The sequence below is a fragment of the Dermochelys coriacea genome, chromosome 10 (assembly GCF_009764565.3).
Source record: "Dermochelys coriacea isolate rDerCor1 chromosome 10, rDerCor1.pri.v4, whole genome shotgun sequence".
NCBI classification, from domain to species: domain Eukaryota; kingdom Metazoa; phylum Chordata; order Testudines; family Dermochelyidae; genus Dermochelys; species Dermochelys coriacea.
Genome location: NC_050077.1, coordinates 37,355,703 through 37,379,144, shown reverse-complemented (window position 1 = coordinate 37,379,144; position 23,442 = coordinate 37,355,703). Strand labels below are relative to the sequence as shown.

Sequence of the window (23,442 nt, the reverse complement as noted above, 5' to 3'; positions counted from 1 at the left end):
CTGGCAAGCCTCCACCCGCACCAAGTCGCTTGGGTCCTGGACCACGAGGAGCATGTCGTTGGCATATGCCAACAAGACCAGCCGCAGCTCCAATTCCCACAGCACCAACCCCATCAGCCTCCAGCAGAGGAGGGGCTCAATCACCAGAGCGTACAGCTGGCCCGAGATGAGGCTCCCCTGCTGTATTCTCTGCCCGAAGCTGACTGGCTCAGTCAGGGTCCAGTTGAGCCTGACCAGACACACCGTGGAGGCGTACAGCACCTGGAGAAAACCCACAAACTGGGGTCCGAAGCCGAATGCTTGCAGAGTGCCCAGGAGATACCCATGGTCTACCCTGTCGAATGCCTTCTCCTGATCCAGGGACGGAAGGGCGAATGACAGAGCATCCCTACATCCGAGCTCCAAGAGATCCTGGACCAAATACAGATTATCAAAGATGGTATGGCCTGGGATGGTGTAGGTTTGGTTGGGTCACGTCCGCCGGCCTTTGCTACGACTTTATAGTCCATGCTGAGGAGCAAGATGGGATGCCAATTCTGAAGGTCGTGGGGGTTCCCCTTCTTTAGGAGCAAGGCGAGCACGGCTTGCCTGCATGACATGGGAAGGACTCTGCTCTCCAAGGACTCACCCCAGATGGTGACAAGGTCTGGGCAGAGGACATCCCAGAACACACGGTAGAATTCCATGGTCAGCCTGTCCATGCTCGGAAATTTATTGGTGGGCATGCGGTGGAGGGCTTCAGAGAACTCTGCCAGAGTGAGAGGCAGCTCTAGCTGGTCTCAGTTGCCCACACAGACCATCAAGAGTCCATCCCAGAGCACTCTGCAAGCATCAAGATCGGTCGGATCTGGGGAGAAAAGGCCCTGGCACTCCCGCACATTTCCGCCAGATCTGTGAAGAGGGTTCCGTCCTCTGCCAGGAGGCAGGTGACATGTTTCTTGGCCCCTCTCTTTTTCTCCAGGGCGTAGAAGAAGCGGGAGCTGTGATCCATCTCCCAAAGGAGGCAGATGTGGGATCAAAAAAAAAAAAAAAAAGGCACCCCAGGCCCGATGGTCCTCCCGCTTCTCCCGGCACACTCCACAAAAGGATGGATCCTCGGGGTTGGTGGCCAGTCACCTCTCCAGCTCTAAGACCTCCCGTTCCAACTGCTCTATCATCACATCCCTCCGTCGGCTGGGGCCCCGGGTGTAGTCTCAGCAGAAGAGCCAGGCACGCACCTTCCCCGCATCCCACCACCACCGCGCAGAGGGAAAGGCGTGCCTCTGCCCTAGCCAGGCCAGCCAGAACTCCCGGAAGGATGCCACGAAGCCCACATACTCCAACAAGCTGTTATTAAAGTGCCAATAGGCTGGCCCTGGCCTCTCTGCGCAGAGAGAGGCCATCATGGTCATTAGGTGGTGATCTGAGAATAGGGCCAGCTGGATGCTGGAGGAGTGGGCCTGTGAAAGGTAACAGCATGAGAAGTAAATGCAGTGCAACTGGGAGTGACGTGACTGACAGGCCTCCACCCAGATGAAGGTGAATGTCAAGACGTCATCCGGGTGGTGGTCACGCCAGACATCCATCAAGGAGTGACGGTTGACAATCTCCTGGAGGATGTCCGTGGCGCCTGGGCACTGCTCGGTCCCCAAGCGGTCCCACTCCTCGAAGGTGGTGTTAAAATCCCCACCCAGGACCAGGTACTCACAAGGATCCAAAGAGCCGAGGAAGGTGGACGCCTGCTGATAAAAGCGCAGTCACGCCGGGCCTGATGTTGGGGCAGAGACGTTAACAAGGTTGACCACCAGTCCCTCCATACGGACCCAGAGGTGCAGCTGGCAGCCAGGCACAGCCTCGGCGATCCCAAGCACCTCAGGCCGTAGGTCGGGGGAGAACAGGTAGCCACTTCAGCCGTACAAACTGTGAGGTGGCTAAAATAAAATCATAGAATATCAGGGTTGGGAGGGACCTCAGGAGATCATCTAGTCCAACCCCCTGCTCAAAGCAGGACCAATCCCCAATTTTTGCCCCAAACCCCTAAATGGCCCCCTCAAGGATTGAACTCACAACCCTGGGTTTAGTAGAACAATGCTCAAACCACTGAGCTATCCCTCCCCTCCAAATAGACCCTGTCCCCACACTCCAGCCACCAACTTGCTTTGGCAGCTGGATCCGTATGGGTTTCCTGCAGGAAAGCCACAGTGTACCCCATCTCCAAAATGAAGGAGAGCACCTGGCACCTGCCGAGACCCATCCTACAGCCCCAGGTGTTTAATGTTGTGAAGATGATGGGTGCCATGGGGACGACTGGGGATGATCCTTGCCGGCAGAGACACCCACGACCCCTGTTGGGCCGCATAGCAAACCGTGACCTACCACCTCAACCTCATAGGTGAGCAAAGAGACATGGAAGCCATGGGCCTGCTGGTAGGCCGAAGTGACCTGCCTCCCGGTCCCTTTACCCTCCCCCAGAATGGCCCGGAGGATTTGATAAAAGTCCCCCCAGAGCTGCAGAACAAGCTACACGTTGTTCTGGGACCCACGGGTGTCCTAGAGAAACTCTTGCAGCTTCTCTCGCAGCCTATTGGGGGGCAGGGTTACAGGCCCCTGGCCGTACTCTAGCAGGGCCCCTGTCAAAGCCACGTGGCCTACTGAGACGGGCAGGCAGGAGGCGGACCCCAGGGTGGCACCCGATGTGCTGGCACCACGCAGCCTGCCTCAGATCCCAGCTCAGTGGGGAGCACGGTAGGGAAAATAGCAGCCCCAAGGGGGACGGGACAGGACAGGGAAACACACAGGCTGCTCCCTGGGGGTCATCCTCCGGGAAGGGGAAGGAGATGGCCCCAGGAGCAGGAATAGCAGCACAGGAGGAGGAGGGGAGAGGGCCAGGGTTGGCATCAGGGGCAGTGAAGGGGTCAGGTGCAGGGTTGGGGAAAGGAGCAGAGTCAGAAACGGGGGGGTCCCAGCAGCCAAGCTACCGGGGGATGGTATTTCTCGGTTAGGCTCGGGGTCTGGGGAGTGGGCCCTTGACAATACCAGGCTCACATTCCAAGGCAGGTGTTGTGGCCACGGCATCGATAGGTGGGGAAGCAGCAGTGGGGCCTCCACCCGGGAAGGAGGTCGGCTGCCCCACATCAATGAGGGATGCTCCTGGTGACTCAGATCGCGGCCGCGTGGCACTGGCTGTCGTCTCAATAGGCTCGGCGGCCATTAGTGGGGGTCCATCTGCAGCAGGGCTGGTGGAAGAGTCCAGGGTTTCTTCTGAGGCAGGAACAGAAGCAGCAGTTAGGGGAATGGAGCATGGGGAGAGGGGGGCCAGGGTGGGGTTACCCAGATCAAGGCCCGCTGGCAGAGGGTCATCCTCCCCCTCAGTGACTGGGGTCAGACCTAGGGCCTTGATCTCCGTGAAGATGGAGGGGAAATCACCATCCACCACCCCGGGGACCTCCTTGCTGGTGCCCGAAGCGACACTCACCTTGGAGCATGCAGGAAGTTCAGGTGGCAATGGGGCAGGCGGGGTTCCATCAGGGAGCCCCCCAGGGAAGGACTCCAGAGGAGGGGCAGTGCTACCCTCCATTGCTGCCATGTCATCCCCAGCCAGCTCTAGCAGACGGGATGCACCTGGGGGCAAGGCAGAAGGCTCAGTGTCGGTAGCCCCCTTCCTGGTCTTTCAGGGGGCCTCCATATCAGATGGAAGGAGCAGAGCTCGAGCCTTCCACTTGCCCTGCTTCCCCTGTACTAGGGCCCAGCCCTCCATGGTATTATCTGTGGGCTAGCCAGAAGGGGTTATGTCAGGAGGCAAGAGCGATGGCACAGGAACACGGGGAGGTAGCGGTGGGGTGGCACAAGGGAGGAAAGATTCCCCCGGGGCAGGCCCTCTCCCATGCCCTGCAGTAATCCCACCCCACCCTCCTCCATAGGCCCCGCCAGACTTCACGCAGTGGAGGCAGGGCTCTCCCGCTTGTCTCGGCTCGCTATGGGAGGTACCCCTAGGGCCGAGCAGGAGCAGTGGTGGGATAGGAAGGAAGAGGGGCGGCTCTGGGTACCAGGCAGCCAGGGGCGCCAGCGATGACAGGGCCAGTGCCCTGCCGGGGCTCGGGGGTCCTGGACACTCCTCCGGACTTGCCCCATCACCCAGCAGAGTAATGCACCCAGTAGCAGGCCCCCTGTTAGGGGACCAGAAAGGATCCCTCGAGCGCCTCCGTCACACGCCGCCGGCAGGAGTTGAAGCTGCACCTGCCAGTGGAACGAGAGGACATGACGGAGAGCAGGGTCTTTGCAGCCCAGGGAGAGAGGGCTGACAACGGTTTCCCCAGGGCAGAGAGGGCAGGTAACAGGGCGGCGTTAGGGAGGAACGGCGGTCAGGACCAACCGGATGCCCAGGTCCTCTAGCAGCTCCAGGGGGATGAACACGCCCCCCACTGCAAGGCCCGTCCCCACCGCCTCCTGGGCAGCGGCCTCCGATGCCAGGAAGAAGACGACCTTCCCGTACATTTTGGAGGCCACCACTATGGTCGTGGGCCCACCACCCTCACCAACGCCTGCACATAGGTCTCCATGTGGGACGAGGCAGGCACCAGGAGGCAACGGACACAGTGCTTCCTGGTCAAGGTGGGGAAGGGACCCTGGCAGCCAGAGGCCCTGGCAGCCAAGGCGGTGGCCGGGAGAGATGACGTAACGGCAGGCGGGGGGGGGCGCCGCCACCTGGGCGTATACCCTGGGCGCCAGGAGAGGGGCACCTGCAGAGCTGGTGGGGGGAGCAATGGGGAGGGACACCATGGCTCGTGGTGGGGCCACAGCAGTGGGGGCAGTCCCTGCCATGGAGAGCCTAGACTTTTTGGCACGGCCCTTACCCTTCTTTTTATCCTGGCCCTTTCTGCCGGCTGGGGGCGCTTCCCCAGAATCGGAGGGGGCAAGGGACACAGCAGCAGTGGAGTTCAGCCCATTGTCCACTGCTGTTGGTGCTCCAGCGAGGGCGATAGCCGGTGGTTTGGCAGTGGCGGTTGAGGTGGAAGCCACAAGGGATGACGGGGGGGCAGATGGAGGAGGGGCAGTGGGGTCTGCCCGAGGGGGTCTCACCAGACTCATCCCCCACCATAATGAGCAGGGATGGAGGAGAAACACCACAGGGGGAGTAGGGAAAGGGGAAGCAGGTCAACCGCTCCTCCCCACTAGGCTGCAGGCAGAGAAGGAGGGCACCAGAAGGGGGGGGACTATCAAGGACTTGTGGGGGGGGGGGTTCAGTCACCAACACAGGATGGGATTCCAGCTCCTCTAGCTGCACTAGGGGAGGGAGGCTAAAATAGCAGTGGGGGGAATGCAGTGAGACAGGGGTTCAAACAGAAACAGGGGAGGGGCACAAGCGCATGGGAGCGGGCATGGGCGCACAGAGCAAAGGGCCAGTCAGGGCAGAGGAACTGCAGCAGGGGACAACCAGGCAGGAGGTAGGACAGGGAAACCATGGGGCTAGCTTCAGAGGCTGGGGCGGGGCAAACAAAAACTGCAGAGGGGAAAAGGCAGGGCAGGCAAACAAACTGAAGCTGCTGAGGGGCTGGGGCAAAAAGGGGAGGGCAAAGGGCTTCAAGGGGAGACAGCTACAGGGAAGGGGGGATATCAGTTCAACATGGGGGCATATGCACCCACATGCGCTTGCAAAAAAAAGTCAGTGGTTGCTGACTGCTGCTTCATGCCCAAATGGTGGCAAAAGGGCATGGCAAGCCAAGCAAGCAGCTGAGTCCTTGAAGCAGGAGCTGAGGCAGATGGTAACTGTCCACTGGGGGTGATGGACACATCAATGGACCAAAGGGCAGGCTCCACTCCACACCCCCATGTCCCCATAGTCAAGACCCCCACCACAAAAGCACAGTTTGAAAGTTACTCAGCCCATAGAAGGCCCCCTCCATGCTAGTCTGCAAAATCTCCGCATGCTCCCCTAGCAGCGAACAATCCTCTTCTTCCTCCTGCTTGAGGCTCCAGCAGCTCCAGGCAGCAACAGCAGGTGGTCTGGTGGCCAGGCAGGAAAGACCCCTTGCAGGTAGTAGTGGTGATGTCCACAGCAGCAGTAACAACAGCTGGGGCTGGAGTCCCTCACTCCCCTCCTCTAAGGAGCAGGCCAGCCACTCCCCCTCCCCAAGGGGCTGTAGCAGTAGCAGCAACAAGCAGGGGGTGGTCCAGCGCCAGGTAGCAGAGAAGGCAGGGTTGTCTGGCCCAGCCAGAGCAGCAGCAGCCTCCCTCCAAGCCAGAGGACTATAGGAAAGAAGTCAAAAACCGCTCTACTGGCCACTAGAGAAGCAGATTGCTGTTCCCTGACTGACCAGAGCAGGAGCTGTACTAGAGCAATCAGGAACCTGCTAGAACCAGTTAAGAGAGACAAGCTAATTAAGACACCTGCGGCCAATTAAGACCATACTAGAATCAATTATGACAGGCAGACCAATCAGGACACCTGGTTTAAAAAGGACCTCCCATCAGTTAGTGGAGGGCATGCAAGCTGCAAGTAGTGAGAAGGCATGCAGCTGAAGGACTGAGGAGTACACGTGTGATCAGGCTTCAGGAGGAAGATCCTGTGGTGAGGATAAACAAAGTGCTGTGCGGGCATTATGGGGAAGTAGCCCAGGGAGTTGTAGCAGTCACACAGTTGATACAGGAGACATTGTTGACAGCTGGCTGCTATCCACAGGGCCCTGGGCTGAAACCCAGTGTAAAGCGTGGGTCTGGGTTCCCCCATCCCTGACTGGATACAGGAGAAGTTGACCTGGTCTGTGAGCAATACCAGAAGGGAAGGTCTAATTTGGAAATGGATCTGGCTTGTCCCTGATCCATTAGGGGGACAATAGACACTGCGGGGCTTGTTCTCCATTTCCCCCGTGCTGGCCAGTGATAAGGTTAGCTGAGTGCATGGCAGGTTTGAGCCTCTAGCAGAAGTGGCCAAACTGAAGGCTGCCATTAATCTCTGAGGTGAGCAAATCTGCCAAAAAGCACAGGATCCACTAAGGTAGAGGAGAAACTTTGTCACACTACATAAGATGCACTAGTGAAGTCAGAACAAATTAAAATTTCATACAGACAATGACTAGTTTATGCTGCTCTATATACTATTACACTGAAATGTAAGTACAATATTTACATTCCAATTGATTGATTTCATAATTATGGTAAAAATGAGAAGGTAAGCAATTTTTCAGTGACAGTGTGCTGTGACAGGTGTGTATTTTTATGTCTGCTTTTGTAAGCAAGTAATTTTTAAGTGCAGTGAAATTTGGGGGTCCATAAGACAAATCAGACTCCTGAAAGGGGTACGGTAGTCTGGAAAGGTTGAAAGACACTGATCTAACCACACTGGATAAGTTTTTGGCATGTACCCAGCTAGTGGCTGGTCTACATAAGGATAAGAACCTACTACTAGCTAATTGAATTACTCCTTTAATTCAAGTAGTAGAGGCCTGTGCCTCTGACATTGAAGGCTGTGTGTTCTAGCCCCATTGATAATCCAGGTATTCAATGTAGTGCACTTGTATTTCTATAGCTATATAGTTATGGAGCTTCACTTTTAGGCCATGTCTACACTACTGGCTAAATCAGCACTGCTACAATCAATGCAGTGGTGTCAATTTAGCGGGTCTGGTGAAGATGCCCTCTCCCATCGATTTAGCGTTCTCCCATCGATTTGTGTATTCCACCTCCCAGAGAAGCATAAGGGAAGTTGGCAGGAGAGTGTCTCCTGTCGACACAGCACAGTGTAAACACCATGGTAAGTGAATCTAGCTATGTGACTTCAGTTATGTTAGTCGTGTAACTGAAGTAGCATAACTTAGATTGATTTGCCGCAGTAGTGTAGACCAGCAAGTTGCATTTCTGGCACCACTGCTATAAACTACTGAACACTTGGGTGCTATTAGGATGCGTATCCTGCTCACCTGGAACTCTTGGTCTTGGAGTCTCAGAAGAACAGACTTTGTGCCATTTCTGGTACTTTCAGTTCGGCTGGAAATACTGCGGGAACAGCTTTTCTCCTCGTACTTCAGCACTATTGCAGCAGCAGTAACAAAAGCTACTGGGAGGGAATAGAGATTTGTCCTTTTTTGAACCAAAGAAATGTTCAGGTTCAGTTGGCATTTCAGATAGAGATTCACAGAGATTGTTTTCTTCAGTCCAGTTCACTCACCTGTCTTAAAGCTGAGCTATTGGTTTACATTATAACTGGGCTTCAGTCACATGGTGTGTGCTGACGCTAAAAACCTTGGGCCCTGGACCTGAGAGGCTGGTTCATTGGGCACAGAGGACGAGTGTAAAGTGGAAAACTGGGTCAACCTAAAACCCAGTGGCTTACTGGTGAAACAGCAGGAACTGAAGAGGATGGGCTAAGGTCCATGTTCTGATTTCACACTGACCTGAGCTAGCAAAGTCCAAGACACAAACTCTTGGGCTAATTGTGGAGCAAGCAAAGGCAAAGGGGAGAAAATAACTTCTTTGGCATTGGACAGAAAATAGTTTAACCTCCACACACTGCAGAACTGGTGTGAAAGTCAAATGTGAATTTAAAAGAGAGGTTTCTCAACACAGGAGAACTGTATCCAGATCCCAAGGTAAATAGCAGCAACCATCCAGATCCGAGGCTGCTTTAACAAGAGGGACTGTCAGCTGGCAGGGAATGTCTTGATCTGGGGACTCTGGGTAGAAGAGAGAACGTTACCACTCCCCTGGTGAGGGCAGGCAGAAGTACCCTGACATAAAGTTCCTGTACGAGAGAGATCTTTATAAACATAAGTTTAGCACTGTTCTGAGCTGTGGTTTTCAGGGAATACTATTGGAAAAGGGTGTTTGGCATGCCCACAACAGCCTCTCCCAATCACTCGCAGTCTTTCCCCCTCTATGTAAGAAAGGGTTAAGCTGCTGATCCTCTAGTTAACCACCTCATCCTGTTCTGTCGGCTAAGTGGCGCCTCTGAGTTAGTAAGGAGCTTCCAATACCCTGGAGACTTCGCCATCAGAGGGAGCCAGAATGCCAGGGCTCCCCCCCCATAAACTCGTTGCTGCTGCTGCTGCAGAAAACATACTTTGAAATCACACTACATATTCATCAAGTTCCTTTCACCCTAAACAGGCCTGCATGTTAGAACAGTGCATGGGGGTGGGGGTTGAGGGATGGGGTGGAGAGAATGAAGGGATGCAGCAGAGTCTGGAGGACCAAATGCACAGCGCCTATACGCAATGCATTGAAGGGAAACGGAGGGGTCTGAGGGCAATGTGGACTAATTATGGTAATATGGGCCATAAATGCAAGTGCCAAGGTATGACTGTGGTTCACAAGTTTGTGTGTTCCTGGACACGTGACTGAGTGTTCCTATGCCCGTGCTGAAATGTACCTTTCTATAAGCAAAAGGGATAGCAAGGATGAAGTGGCATTTGTACAGATCTCAAAGCACTACACATGTGGAAACTGAGGCACAGAGCTGGCCCACATCACTCATCAAGTTACTGTCCTACTGGGATCCGGGAAGTGGGTGGGTGAAGCCCGTCCACTGCTAATCAAATTACTATCAGAGCTGGGGGAAAGGAGCCAGATCTCAAAGTTTGGTGTCCTGTACATTGGACCGCATAGAGGCACAAGAAAGATTTTTACACACTGCCTGTCCCCTAATAGCAAGCAAATACTATGAAATAAACACACTACAAACTAGGCCTTATTCCCATCCATCTCTCATTCCACCCAAAACTCCTTCTGATACCAAGGAGAGAGAAGAATGCATCTGAAGAAGTGGGATATTTTTACCCACTAAAGCTTATGCCTAAATAAATCTGTTAGCCTTTAAGGTGCCACCAGCCTCCATGTTGTTTTTGTGGATACAGGCTAACATGGTTACCCCGTGATATAAGAAGATTGGTTAATCATCCTGCCTTCTGCACACATCTCCATCCCCAGTTCCACTGATGTCACATTCCTACATTCACAGCCTTTCCTTAGCTGCTGAAACCACTCTTGTTAACACAGTGGCAAAACCTTCATCAGAAAATAATAGGGGCATTTTAGCAATGGGGATTGGCAGAGGAGATCAGGAGTGAGAATGCATTTTTGCTGCAGCCAAATCAGAGGGACATGAATGAGGGAGTCAAATGTTGTCTGGTGGAGTATGTCCCCTTATTTCTCCCCACGTCTGGTTAAACTTAAAGACTGAAGAAGAAGCTGCAGGACATTTGGTCCTGGCTACCTTGTATCAGGAGTATGTTCCTGATCTCGGGACTGAGACAGCCCCTCCAGTTGCACAGCATGGAGGCTTTTAGACTGTTTTTTTCCTCTGCAATTAGGACACACACACAAATCACCCCCTTTCCCCTCCCCCCACAATTAAATTCAGCCACTAAGTCTGGGGAATGGTTTATTTCTCAGGTTAGCACAAAGTAGGGTCTCTGCATATCCCTGGAAACTGCAGAACAAAACACACTAAGATGTTAAAGGGCCATTTGTAACCAAATCCCAACACACCAGATACTGTTGGGATTATGTCCAAAATATTTTCCCAGAATACCCCCCCCCCCCGCCCCAGCAAAAGGCCTCCTACAGATGTTTGGTGTCCACACCACAGATGTCGTTCTTCTTGCAAGATGAGCTGACCCATTCTTTTCCCAAACACCCCTTATGTTTTGCAAGTTGCACTAGAAGTGTTATTTTTCTGTCCCCTTGAAAGAGACTGGATATTGGGGGTGGAGGGAGACAGGGGAAGGCCAACCTGTTTCCCCTCCCATGAGTGAATTATAGTTTACACGGCTCCTGGAAGATGTCAAGTGCTAAAATCATTATCCCCTTGTAAACACACTTTCCTTTCTGCAGCAGTTTGCACCTATTCCAAGTTTGGCCTGTGTTTTATTACAATCTGAATCCAGTCCCTCCACGAGTCGCGTTGGCCCCACAGGAGCTTGGCGGGCGCTCTATCCCCACCAGGCATTGGCTGGAGGTGGTTTCTATAAAGCTTGATGGGCCTGATCCAAACCCCACAGAAGTTCCTGGGAGTCTTTCCACTGACTTCAATGTGACTCAGGCCTGCTGCCATTTGCCCACCATCCCAATGCACTTTGCTCAAATGGATGGTGATCAGAGGTTTTCCCTGCCTTTGCTGGAGTTCACTGTCAGCATCTCCACACACCGCTGACATGGCTGCACGAGGGAGTTTTACTCCTCACTGACCAAGAGTTTTCCAAAGAGCTGCTTTTTTGGTCTTTGCAATGTACTTTATGTCCTGGGATGACAAGTATTTCAAACAACTGGGAAAAATGCCTCTGTCACCATCACTATCTGCAGACTACTCCATGCACAAAGTTGCAATCCAGATCCTGCCACCAACTTTTCCCTTTTGCTTTTTTCCCCCTCTTCCAATGTGGCAGCCCTGTTAGGGCCTGATCCTGTCCCAATGGCAGAACTCCCATTGACTTCAATGAGAGCAGGAGTGGTTCTCAGGGCCCAACTTTGCAAAGTGCTGAGCTCCTTCAACTTCCACTCACTTGAGCATCTCACAGGATCATGCCAACATCCTTCCCCCCGCAGCCCGCCATCTGGAGGCTGATGTCCTACAAGGAGCTGAGCACTATCTGAGGGAGAATAGGGCATGCTGCACACTCTCTGGGAGGATCAGGCCAAATGGTGATTTCAGTGGGAGCTGAAGGCACTCAGCACCTCTGCTGGTCAGTCCCCCAAGAATGCTCCTCCTCCTCCTCCTCCTGACTCAATAGCAAATGACACATTCCACTGGGGAGAGAATTCCCAGTTCCCACCCCACTCAGGTTATTCCTCTAAGGCCCCAGCCCTGAACAACCCCCATTCCTTCCCTCCCCTGCTAATCACTAGCAACAGCTACAACATTTGCTCTAACACATGGGCTTTTGAATTTTGCCAGGCATTTTAATGGCTCAGGCGATAACCTCTACCCCTTCCTCCACCACTGAGAATCTGAGAAATCTGAAACTCAGAATCCTAGTGACACAGTAAGAGAGAGAGACCCTGACAAGGCACAGTGAAGAAAGAAGAAAAACTCATGCAGATACTAGACTAGATACTAGACAATTGCTCCCTTTCCAAAACATTTCAATTATTTTATCCCTTTACCTGTATCAGCCATTTATCCCTCTCCATCTCCCCACCAGGTGAATTTAAATAAAAACAGAGCCTGATCCTCAACCAGTGTAAAATGGTGCAAGTCTCTTGACTTCAGTGGAGCGATACTGAGCTACACCAGCTCAGGATCTGGCCCCAAGAAACCTAGTACCATAATCTCCTTTCCCAGAACTCTGTAGTGCATCAAGAATTGTTTCTTCAGAGATAGGGTTTATTGCTAAAAATGTTTTGATCAGTCATAGTTCATATTTACACTGATATGTTTTTAAAGGAATATTCAAGTAAACATTTCCAATATTTTCTGGCATCTCTAGGTTTTTTATACACAAACATTAAAAATAAATAAACTGTACACAGAAAATTTCTTTTAACATCTCTACCTTACTATATGTATTCCAAAACCAACAAAACAGACTCCACTCTTTCATAACTTTTTACTTTAAAAAAAATCTCCTGTGTAATTAACCAGTAAACTCTTTTAAAAAATGTAGAGAACTTTGCAGATTAGTTGAAACATCTGAAGAAGACAAAAGTACAGCAAATAGAAATTAACATCTTCCAGGGCTTCTGTGTTGGTTTTTTGTTGAATCATCTTGACTGGAAATTTCCCCCTTCCCTTTTGCAGGGAAGTACTCAGATTTTAGTGGGATGGATTTAAAATGTGGTCCTATGTCTTTAAAATAATAATAAAATAATAATAATAATTAATAATAAAATAATAATAAACAGCTGCAATTTTCCCCTTCTTTTAAAAATCTCTATATTTACAAGACTGGTAACTCCCCCCCCTCTCTCTCTGTTTTGTTTTGTTAGAACGCTATATATGTATAAAAATAAACATCTGATTGTAGTGCTTAGCTTTGCCTCTGGCCTGCACTGCAGTTCCTTTCAGTTTTGCTTTTCCCATTTAAAATAAAATAAGTCAAAAACAGTGCAATGGGTGTAATAAGGGGAGAGAAACGCACAAACAGATCCTCTTGTGAGCGTGTGTCCATCTTTGTGTGTGTCCTTTCAGTCTCAGGGGCGCGGTGGGATGGAGGGGAAGGGGGACGAGCTGCACTGCGAGAGACAGCTAGGTACTGGGCTGGATGATGCCTCCTGGTGCACCGATCCTCTGAGATCCTCAAGCAACGGGGTTGGGATCCAGGGCAATGGAGACCGCCCCCCTCGCTGCAGTTGGGATCCCGGTGAGTCTATCCAGGAGCCTGGCACGGGGCACGCCCAGCGCGGCGGAAGCGGCTCCCCAGCCCGTCTTAGCAGGAGCACTTGCACTCCGAGATCAGCGGGTACTGGACCGGGATCCAGGTGCAGTACTTCTGCCTGGACCACCCCTGACAGTACCAGCGCAGAAAGGTCTTGGGCACCGACTTGGCCGGCTTGCAGTACATGCCCTCGGGGAAGGAGCAGGACTTCTCGGCGAAGCAGCTGCCCTCCTTGATGAAGCGCGGCCAGAAGCGGACGCCCAGGTCCTTCCAGGTGTAGCGCACAGGGCAGTGGGTGTAGGCCCACAGCCACTGCAGGAACTTCCTCCGGGCCTTCTTGCCCAGCTTCATGCGGGCCCCCGAGGGGCTCTCGCCCAGCTCCAGCTTCTTCAGCTCGCCGGGCAGCGGCGCCGAGCCCCGGAGCCTGGGCGGGGGCGCCGGGCTGGAGAGGTTCCCCGGCGCCGGGGCGGCCACCGACATGAAGGCGGGGTCGAAGCTGCTGCCCAGCTTCTTCCTCAGCGTCCGCTCGTCCAGGTCCTGCTCCTTGGGGTCGTACTCGGGGTCCGGGTGCTCCAGGATGTCCTTGACGGGCAGGTTGTCGCTCGGGGAGGGCCGGAGGCGGAGGTAGGGCTGGCCGGAGCCGCGTTGCAGCAGCAGCCAGCCGGCCCAGAGCAGGAGAGTCTGCGGCCCCTTCATGCTCCCGCCGGCGCAGGCAGGCCCCGGGCGGCGGCCGGGACTCGCCCCGGGATGGTTTCCGAGCTCTCGCTACTGCCCCGCGCTGCCCCTTGCCAAGTCCAGGGGAGTCATAAATAGGCCGAGACAAAGTCCAGCGAGGCCCGTCGCTTTAAATAGCTCCCCCGGGGCTGCTGGGACTCAGCATCGGCGGCTCCCCGCTGCCGCAGCCGGGCGAGCAGCCCTGCGCCCCGCCGAGCAGCCTGCCGAAGGGCCACGGCGTCTTCCCCCTCCGCGGCTCGCTCCCTCCCTCCGCTCTGTCTGGCTCCGCAAGATTCACAGCAGCCCCGGCTCCATCCCCATGGTGACAGCTGGACTTAGAGCCACGACAGCTTGTCTAGACGCTGGGACAGGGTTTGGCGTGAGACTGGAGCCCAAGAATAAACCCCTCTTTATAGACGGGGAGCCGGGCACAGGGTCCGGCCGGCGGCAGCGAGGGGGAGGGGAGAGTCCTGCACACGCACTAACAGCTGCAGCTCGGGCTGGGGGGGGGGTCTCCCCACTTTTCCCTTCCCCGCCCTGCGATCCGAGCAGGCCGCTGCCTCAGGCGGACACGCAGCGCCGGGCGAGCGGCGATGAGCTCGGCCCCATGGCTGGGTTCGCCTTGCGCCGGGCAGCTCCGGGATCGGGGCGCCGGGGTGCGGGAAGCTGGACTTAGCCCCCGAGGGTCCTCCCCGGGCTCATCCTCCTAGCGAGTCGCTCTCCCGCCCACAACAGGTCCGCGCCCGGCTCCGGGCTGTAAATCCCCCGCTGCCCCGGCCCGGGCAGGACGCAGGCTGGTGCTCCACGCTGCGCACTAGGGACCCGGCGCCGTCCTCGGGGGCTCCCTGCCCGGCGAGGGCAGCGCGGGTGGCATGAAACAGCAGCTCTCGGAAGGGGCTGTGCACAGGGGGCAGAGAACCCCCTGCTCTGCGAACAGCCCGTGGCGAGCCCCAGCCCTCAGCGAGCCCAGGCTGCAGAGGAGCTGCCCATTCCGCCGCCCGTCTGCGGGGTGCCTCGGTCACTTCAACGCCCGCTCCGCGCCCTGGGAGGGAGCCGCGGGCAGCGCATCCACGCCTGGGTGTGGGGGGGGGGTCTGCAGGCTGCGCGGGCGGTCCCGGCGGAGGAGCCCTGCCTGGACCCCGACCCTGGGGCCCTGGCAGCCCGGCTCCCTTGGCCCGCCTGCCTGCGGCTGCTGTGCCCTGCGGAGGGCAGGGACCCACGTGCCCGCTCCGCTCTGCGCTGCCCAGCTGCTGCCCGGCCGCCGCGCTCTGCCGAGCGCCCCGCGCGAGCCCAAATTAAATATCCCCCTCGCCGGCGCGAGGTGTCAGCTGGAACTGCCCACCGCTGTCACTTTCCCCACGCTCCCTGAGTGACAGCCCCCCGCCTGCGCCGGGGGGCCCGCTGGGTCCTAATGCCCCGCCCGCCACCCGCTCTCAACCCTTTCCCTGCTACCGGAGCTTGCAGCGGCTCAAAGATGGACCCGTCAGCGCAATATATGGCACCTCTGCCGGGCCTAGCTAGGTCTCCGCTGGCCGAGCTTGCGTCTGGCTGCATGGCCCTCCCGGGAACATTCGATGTGCTGGAGAGCCCTGCAAGGGTTAACACGAAAACAGAGGTGTCAGATAATGCTGCAGAGGCTGCTGAGCGACCACTGGGAGCTGCTGCAGGCACTTGTTTTGGAAAGCAGGGGAACCTGGTGCTTCTCACACACTGCTGATTTGCACAGAGATCAGGGCCAGCCAAGCAATGGTCGATTGTGACCCCGCTCTTTTTGGAGGGCTCATCATGCACTGGACCTAGCTCTCCCTCTCTGCCAGCGGGGCCACAGGAGTATTACAAGCCAGATCCCTAACCCCTTCCAGCATCAGAACCAGAAGAGAAGCAAGCAAACATGGCATGATTTCCCCCCACCACACCCCCTCTTCCACCCTGCAAATTAGAAGGCCAGCCCTGAATGAGGTCGCCTTTGGACAGACAACTTAGTGCCTTACGCTGCTCTGGGGAAGTGACCGCTGCATGGGATAGCAGTAAGCTCTGCTTCGGGTGGGCACATGGGACCAAAAGTCTGCTCTCAATTTCACCAGTGTAAATCTGGAGCAAGTCCATTCACTTAAAGAGAATCAAACATTTAACAGGAGCAGAATTTTGTCCATAGTGTTTAGACAACTAGATGACACAAACACTGCACATGCACATGCATCCGATGAAGTGAGCTGTAGCTCACGAAAGCTTATGCTCTAATAAATTTGTTAGTCTCTAAGGTGCCACAAGTACTCCTTTTCTTTTTGCGAATACAGACTAACACGGCTGCTACTCTGAAACACTGCACATTATCCCACACCCAAGGGAGTGTTCCTACAGTTTGTGCAGACATTTAAACCATACAGAAAGTTGGTTTCTTTCCTTGCAATGTCACAGAACTTTCTATCTGATATCCCCCCAACCCACACTTCCTGATAAAGGACAACTCCACCGGGTTTTGCCCAACAGGTGTCTTAACTGTACCGCTTAACAGCTCCAACTTGACCGGGGAACTAGATCATTGAGTTCAGTGGTTCTCAGGCTGTGGCACTTGCCACTTCAGGAAGGTGCAGTGTTGAACCATCTGTCAGTCTTCAGGCAGTGATGTCTCTTGTAGTGTAGGATGAGTTTCTTTCAGTGTCCTAGAGATTCTTTTGAGGGACTAAATGAAAAAAAAATCCTGCGTTTCTTTAGAGTACATTTCAAGCAGGACCACATTTGTGGATGACTCCAAAATTGGAGGAAGGGCAAACCTACAAGCAGATAGAAGCAAACTACAGAGGAACCTGGAGATAGTAGAGCAGTGGAAGTTACAGATGATGAAGGGAGATTGGTACCAAGGATTGTAATGTCCTGCCCCAGAGGACAGGAAATAGATCAGATACAACTAGGGAGATGTAACAGCCTCACCACCCATCGTTCTAGTGATTTTGTTTTCAGCTTATCTCCTAATATTGCTTTTTCAAGTAGCCAAGTGCTACAGCAGCTGCAGGGAATGCAAGGGATTGGGGTGAGAAGGTTATTGACAGAAGTGTCCAAGACTAGATCTTAAGAAGTGGTCCAGACTAATGAAACATCTCAGATGTAGCTGAGAGCCACAGCCAGTGCAGGGCCATGCTGCTTCTTTCTGCATAGAACATGGATCCCACTTTTGTTTCTCTTGCTAAAAAGCAATAAACACAGGACAAGAGAAAATGTGCATGTGCATTGACTTGGGTTCCCATACATATGGCCTTCGCAGGGCCATTCTACCAGTTGTGAGCATGTCAGGTGGGCATGGCCCAGGGTTTGAAGCAGAAGTTTTTTTAGCAACATAATGTTTTTGGTTGCCATTCTCAGCCTCTGCCACATGTGAAAGGGGTGGACAGAGATTCTTGAGGAGGAGCAGCTCTGAGCCAGATGGAATCTCAAATGTCATCAGTGCTAATTCTGTTCCTTTCCCTCTCCAGAACTGCTGTGCTGCTCCATGGCAGCCCATATCCCCTTCAAAGCCTTTTTATCACTATGCACAAAACTAAAATGTGCTAAGTGTAGTGAGTTTTTGACCAGACTGTGACTTCCCATTCTTCCTTGCACAAAATCCCAGTGCACGGTTGCTGGAACATAACCTCCAAGGAGTGTCTTACTCCACAACTGAACGTCCTGTATTTGTGGGAATCTATGGATCTGCAGCACACGAGGACAGGACAGAGCATCACTACAGTTTAAGAGAAACACCTCTTCCCCCCTGGAACCTCCTGGCTTAAAGTAAAGCTGGGTTAAGGCAGTTGGAATGTCATGCTATTTCCTTCCCCCCTTTCAATATGGGAGGAGGCTAAGTATAAAAGCCCCTCATCTGAGACATGTACCCACAACCTTGTAGGCTCAGGGGGTTGGAGCATGAGGGCTGGTGTATGTTAACATAGTAAAAAACCCAAGCCCTTCTCACCTCCTTAACCTCTGCATTGCTCTCCACTGACATCAGCATTGAATGTGGTCCAAAAATTGGACACACAGCTGGCTTCTCCGTGCTGACAGTATGAAAGAACATTCTTGCCCGTGCCCGTCACTCCCTCAAAAGGCATGATGTAACCAGTCGCCCAGTGGGGCCAAAGCAGGGCAAGTAAGGAAATGGGGTGTACTAGTGAGGCCAATTCTCACCATGCACCTTCAGGAAACCAGAGTGCCCCAGTCAGCAGGACATTTGTGGGCCCCATGCAGGATGTAACCTGATCACAGATGGCTAGATGCAAGATGCATCTGACAAACAAATAAAAAGGGCATTTCCCATTTCTTTTTCACTTCTACTCTTCATTCAAGATAATGTCAAATTATATAATGGAAGAATGTTTTAAATAAGGTCTTTAGATACTGGGACAGATCCTTAGCTGGTGTAAATCAAAATAGGCCCGTTGACATCAGTGGAGAGACACAGACTTACACCAGTTGAGGATCTGGCTTCTAGCATTTTCCAACTACAGTAATTAAAATAACATAGAATCATAGAAATGTGGGGCTGAAAGGGACTTCGAGAGGTCATCTATTCCAGGGGCTCTCAACCTTTTTCTTTCTGAGAACCCGCCAACATGCTATAAATGCTCCATGGCCCAGCTGTGCCACAACAACTATTTTTCTGCATATAAAAGCCAGGGCCAGCATTCATAGAATCATAGAATCTCAGGGTTGGAAGAGACCTCAGGAGGTCATCTAGTCCAACCCCCTGCTCAAAGCAGGGCCAATCCTCCAAGCATTAAGGGATAACAAGCAGAGCAATTGCCTGGGGTCCCATGGCACAGGGGGCACAGCAAAACTAAGTTACCCAGGCTTCGCTTCAGCCCCGGGTGGCAGGGCTCAGGGCCGCAGTCCTGCACTGTGGTGCTTTGGCTTTCTGCCCTGGGATGTAGCGAGTCTAACACTGTCCCTGCTTGGCAGACCCCCTGAAACTTGCTCACAGCCCCCCAGGGGACCCCAGACCCCTGGTTGAAAACCACTCATCTAGTCTAGCTCCCCTGTGCTGAGGAAGAATCAAGTAAACCTAAACCATCCCCGAGAGGCATTTATCTGTCCTGTTCTTAAAAACCTCCAATGACAGGGATTCCACAACCTTCCTTGGAAGCCTGTTCCAGTGCTTAACTATTCCTACAGGTAGAACATTTTCCTAATATCGAACCTAAATCTCCATAGCTGCAGATTAAGCCATTACTACTTCTCCTACCTTCAGTGGACGTGGAGAACAATCAATCCCCATCCTTTTTATAACAGCCCGTAACAGATTTAAAGGTAGTTATCAGGTGGGTCCAACTCCTCCCACCCCCTGTCTTTTTTTTCCTCAAGGCTAAACATGCCCAGTTTTTGTAACCTTTCCTCAGAGGTCGGGTTTCTAACCCTTTTACCATTTTGGTTGCTCTCCTTTGGAGTCTCTCGGTTTGTTCACATCCTTCCTAAAGTGTGATGTCCAGAACTGGACCCAGTACTCCAGCTGAGTCCTTATCAATTACAAGTAGAACTGGACAATTGCCACCTGTGTCTTATATATGACACTCCTGTTAATACACCCCAGAATATTAGCCTTTTTATATTGTTAGCATCACACTGTTGACTCATATTCAGTTTGTGATCCACTCTAACCCCCAGATCTTTTCCAGAAGTACTGCTGCCTAACCAGTGTGACAAAGTTCCTGCGCTACCTTGGTGGATCTTGCGCTTATTAGCAGATTTGCTCACCTTGGAGCTTCACAGCAGCCCTCAGCTTGGCCGTTTTTCTGAATTCACAGTCCATGTCGACTCCTCCTGTGTCTGACCAGGAGTTGGGAGGATTTGGGGGGAACCCAGGCCCGCCCTCTACTCCGGGTTCCAGCCCAGAGCCCTGTGGAATGCAGCTGTCTAGAGTGCCTCCTGGAACAGCTGTGCGACAGCTACAACTCCCTGGGCTACTTCCCCATGGTCTCCTCCCAACACCTTCTTTATCCTCACCACAGGACCTTCCTCCTGGTGTCTGATAATGCTTGTACTCCTCAGTCTTCCAACAGTCTGCGTTCTCAGTCTCAGCTCCTAGTGCCTCTTGCTCCCAGCTCCTCACATGTGCACCACAAACTAAAGTGAGCTCCTTTTTTAAAACCCAGGTGCCCTGATTAGCCTGCCTTAATTGATTCTAGCAGCTTCTTGATTGACTGCAGGTGTTCTAATCAGCCTGTCTTAATTGTCTCCAGAAGGTTCCTGATTGTTCTGGAACTTTCCCTGTTCCCTTACCCAGGGAAAAGGGACCTACTTAGCCTGGGGCAAATATATCTGCCTTCTATTACTGTCCTACACCACCCAGGTGACTTGTGATGGATGATAATAAAAAAAAATTACTCTCCTGTAGCCATCTAGCCCGACCCTGTCACATATCCCCTCCCTCTGCTCAACAGCACGGGGTTTAGCAACTTGGGACGTCAGGCAGTGTACTCGTGACAAGCCATCTGCATTGCCATGGTGACTTCCGATCCATTGTTGTATGATGAATTGGAAAATTTGTAGGGACAGGAACCATCTAGTCACCCTTGCGTTCTTCTCTTTATTTTGCTGCATCCACTGGAGGGGTGCATGGTCAGTCACAAGGGTAAACTGTTGTCCCAGAAGATAATAATGTAGTGTTACCATGACCCATTTCACAGGTACGCACTCTCTTTCAACCACGGCATACTTTTGCTCTCTCGGGAGGAGTTTCCTGCTGAGGTAGAGGGTTGGGTGTTCTTCATCTTTGACCATCTGCGATAGGACAGCTCCCAGTCCTACTTCAGATGCATCTGTTTGTAAAATGAATTCTTTGTTGCAGTCTAGGGCTATAAGCACGGGGTTACTGCAGAGGGCTGTCTGTAGATCCATGAATGCTTTCTCTGCGACATCCGTCCACTTCACCATGTCTGAACCCCGGGCTTTTATTAGGTCTGTCAGGGGACTCGCTCTGGTAGCAAAATGGGGAATAAATCATCGGTAGTACCCCACCACATCCAGGAATGCCCGGACTTGCTTTTTCCGTTTCTTCCGGAGCAAATTTTGGATAGCCTCTAGTTTGTTTAGTTGGGGCTTGACCATGCCCCTTCCTACAATGTAGCCAAGGTATTTAGCCTCGGTTAGCCCTATAGCACATTTGGCTGGGTTGTCTGTGAGGCCAGCCTTTTCTAAGTGCGTTTCCTAGTCAGAGGTGTGAATAATCACATCATCCAGGTATGCCGCTGCATATCTGGCATGGGGCCGTAGGGAGCTTGTCCATAAGACACAGCAGCTGACTACACTTCACGAACTTCCCCAAGACAAGCGTGATAACACTCCCCGAATCAACCAGTGCTGTGGTCTCTATCCCATATAGCTTCACTGGTCTAGTGTACATATGTGGGGTTAGTGAGACTCCCACAAGGCGGATTATGGAGCATGGGTCTGCCCAGTTCCCAAGGTACACTGCATAGGTTCCTCGGCATTGGGACACTGTGCAGCTATGTGTCCCCACTCTCTGCAGGCGTAACATCTGTATGGAGCCCTAGGCATTCCCTGGTCTCTTGGTTTGGGTAGTCTAACATCACGATCCTCTTCCCCCTCAGTGCTCCGACTCTTTGTGGCTTCTGGTGGGCCTTCAGCCCCTCTCTTTTTCCACCTGGGTTCTCCTGGTGGCTCAGTCACCCAAGCTCTAGGGCTTGGTGCTGCTAGTTTAACCCGGGGTGCTTCTTCCTTAACTGTTCGGGTCAGCTCCTTCGCCATCCTTCGCCTTTCTACCAGCATGACAACTTCGTCATAGGTGGAGGGTTAGTTCTGGCTTATCCAGGCTCGAAGGTCTGGTGGTAGTCCTCTCATGTACTGGTCGATGACCAGAACCTCTAGTATCTCCTCTGGACTCCGGGACTCAGTTTGTAACCACTTTCATGTGAGATGGATGAGGTCATACAATTGGGACCGCGGGGTTTTGTTTTTCTGGTACCTCCACTCATGATATCACTGGGCCCGGACTGCGGTCATTACCCCAGATCTGGCCAGGATCTCTGCTTTCATCTGGGGGCAGTCCTCTGCAGCCTCTTCAGGCAAATCATAGTAGGTCTTCTGGGCCTCCACACACAGGAATGGAGCGAGGATGCCAGACCACTGTTCTCGGGGCCAAGACTCCTGCAGGCCTGTCCTCTCAAAGGCCAGGAGGTATGCCTCTACATCATCCTCCTGCGTCATTTTCTGCAGCCAATTGCTGGCTCACATGATCTGCGTCCCATCATGGCCGCAGTTCAGCTCTGTAAGGGCCTTTACCTGGTTTACCAGTTCCCGCAACATAGCCCGGTCTTGAGCAGCCTGGTCCATCAGCAGGAGATTAGTCTCTTGCTGCAGCCGCTCTACCTCCTGTTGGGTGGCTGCCTGGACACGGGTAGCCTCCTGCTGGACAGCCGTGGCTTGTATCAGTGCCCACACTACCTCCTCCATTGTGGTGAAAAAATAAAAATAGATCCTCTTCCTTTTTTTTTTTTCCCCCCTTTTTTTCCCCCTTCCAAACACCCTCCTTCTTCCACCGCACTGTGGACACCAGATCCCACTTCCGACACCAGTTGTGACAAAGTTCCTGCGCTACCTTGGTGGGTCTTGCGCTTATTGGCAGATTTGCTCACCTTGGAGCTTCACGGCAGCCCTCAGCTTGGCCGTTTTTCTGAATTCACAGTCCAGGTCGACTCCTCCTGTGTCTGACCAGGAGTTGGGAGGATTTGGGGGGAACCCGGACCCGCCCTCTACTCCGGGTTCCAGCCCAGAGCCCTGTGGAATGCAGCTGTCTAGAGTGCCTCCTGGAACAGCTGTGCGACAGCTACAACTCCCTGGGCTACTTCCCATGGCCTCCTCCCAACACCTTCTTTATCCTCACCACAGGACCTTCCTCCTGGTGTCTGATAATGCTTGTACACCTCAGTTCTTCAACAGTCTGCGTTCTCAGTCTCAGCTCCTAGTGCCTCTTGCTCCCAGCTCCTCACACGTGCACCACAAACTGAAGTGAGCTCCTTTTTTAAAACCCAGGTGCCCTGATTAGCCTGCCTTAATTGATTCTAGCAGCTTCTTGATTGGCTGCAGGTGTTCTAATTTCCTGTCTTAATTGTCTCCAAAAGGTTCCTGATTGTTCTGGAACCTTACCTGTTACCTTACCCAGGGAAAAGGGACTTACTTAGCCTGGGGGTAATATATCTGCCTTCTATTACTTTCCTATAGCCATCTGGCCTGACCCTGTCACACCAGTTATTCCTCATTTTGTGCTTGTTCATTTGATTTTTATTTCCTTACTATTTTGCACTTGTCTTTATTGAATTTCATCTTGTTGGTTTCAGACCAATTCTCCAATTTGTCAAGGTGATTTTGAATTCCAATCCTGTCCTCCACAGGGCTAGCAACCCCTCCCAGCTCAGTGTCATCTGCAAATTTTGTAAACATCCTCTCCACTCCA

The 23,442-nt window shown here is 52.9% G+C and overlaps 1 protein-coding gene across 1 annotated transcript; it reads right to left on the bottom strand.

Moving 5' to 3' along the window:
* Positions 1-10,572: 10,572 nt before the first annotated feature.
* LOC119862639 (noggin-2-like) lies at positions 10,573-15,317 on the bottom strand. Its single transcript, XM_038419667.2, has one exon. The coding sequence runs from the start codon at positions 13,980-13,982 to the stop codon at positions 13,338-13,340; it is 645 nt and encodes a 214-aa protein (XP_038275595.1). The 5' UTR covers positions 13,983-15,317; the 3' UTR covers positions 10,573-13,337.
* Positions 15,318-23,442: the final 8,125 nt, after the last annotated feature.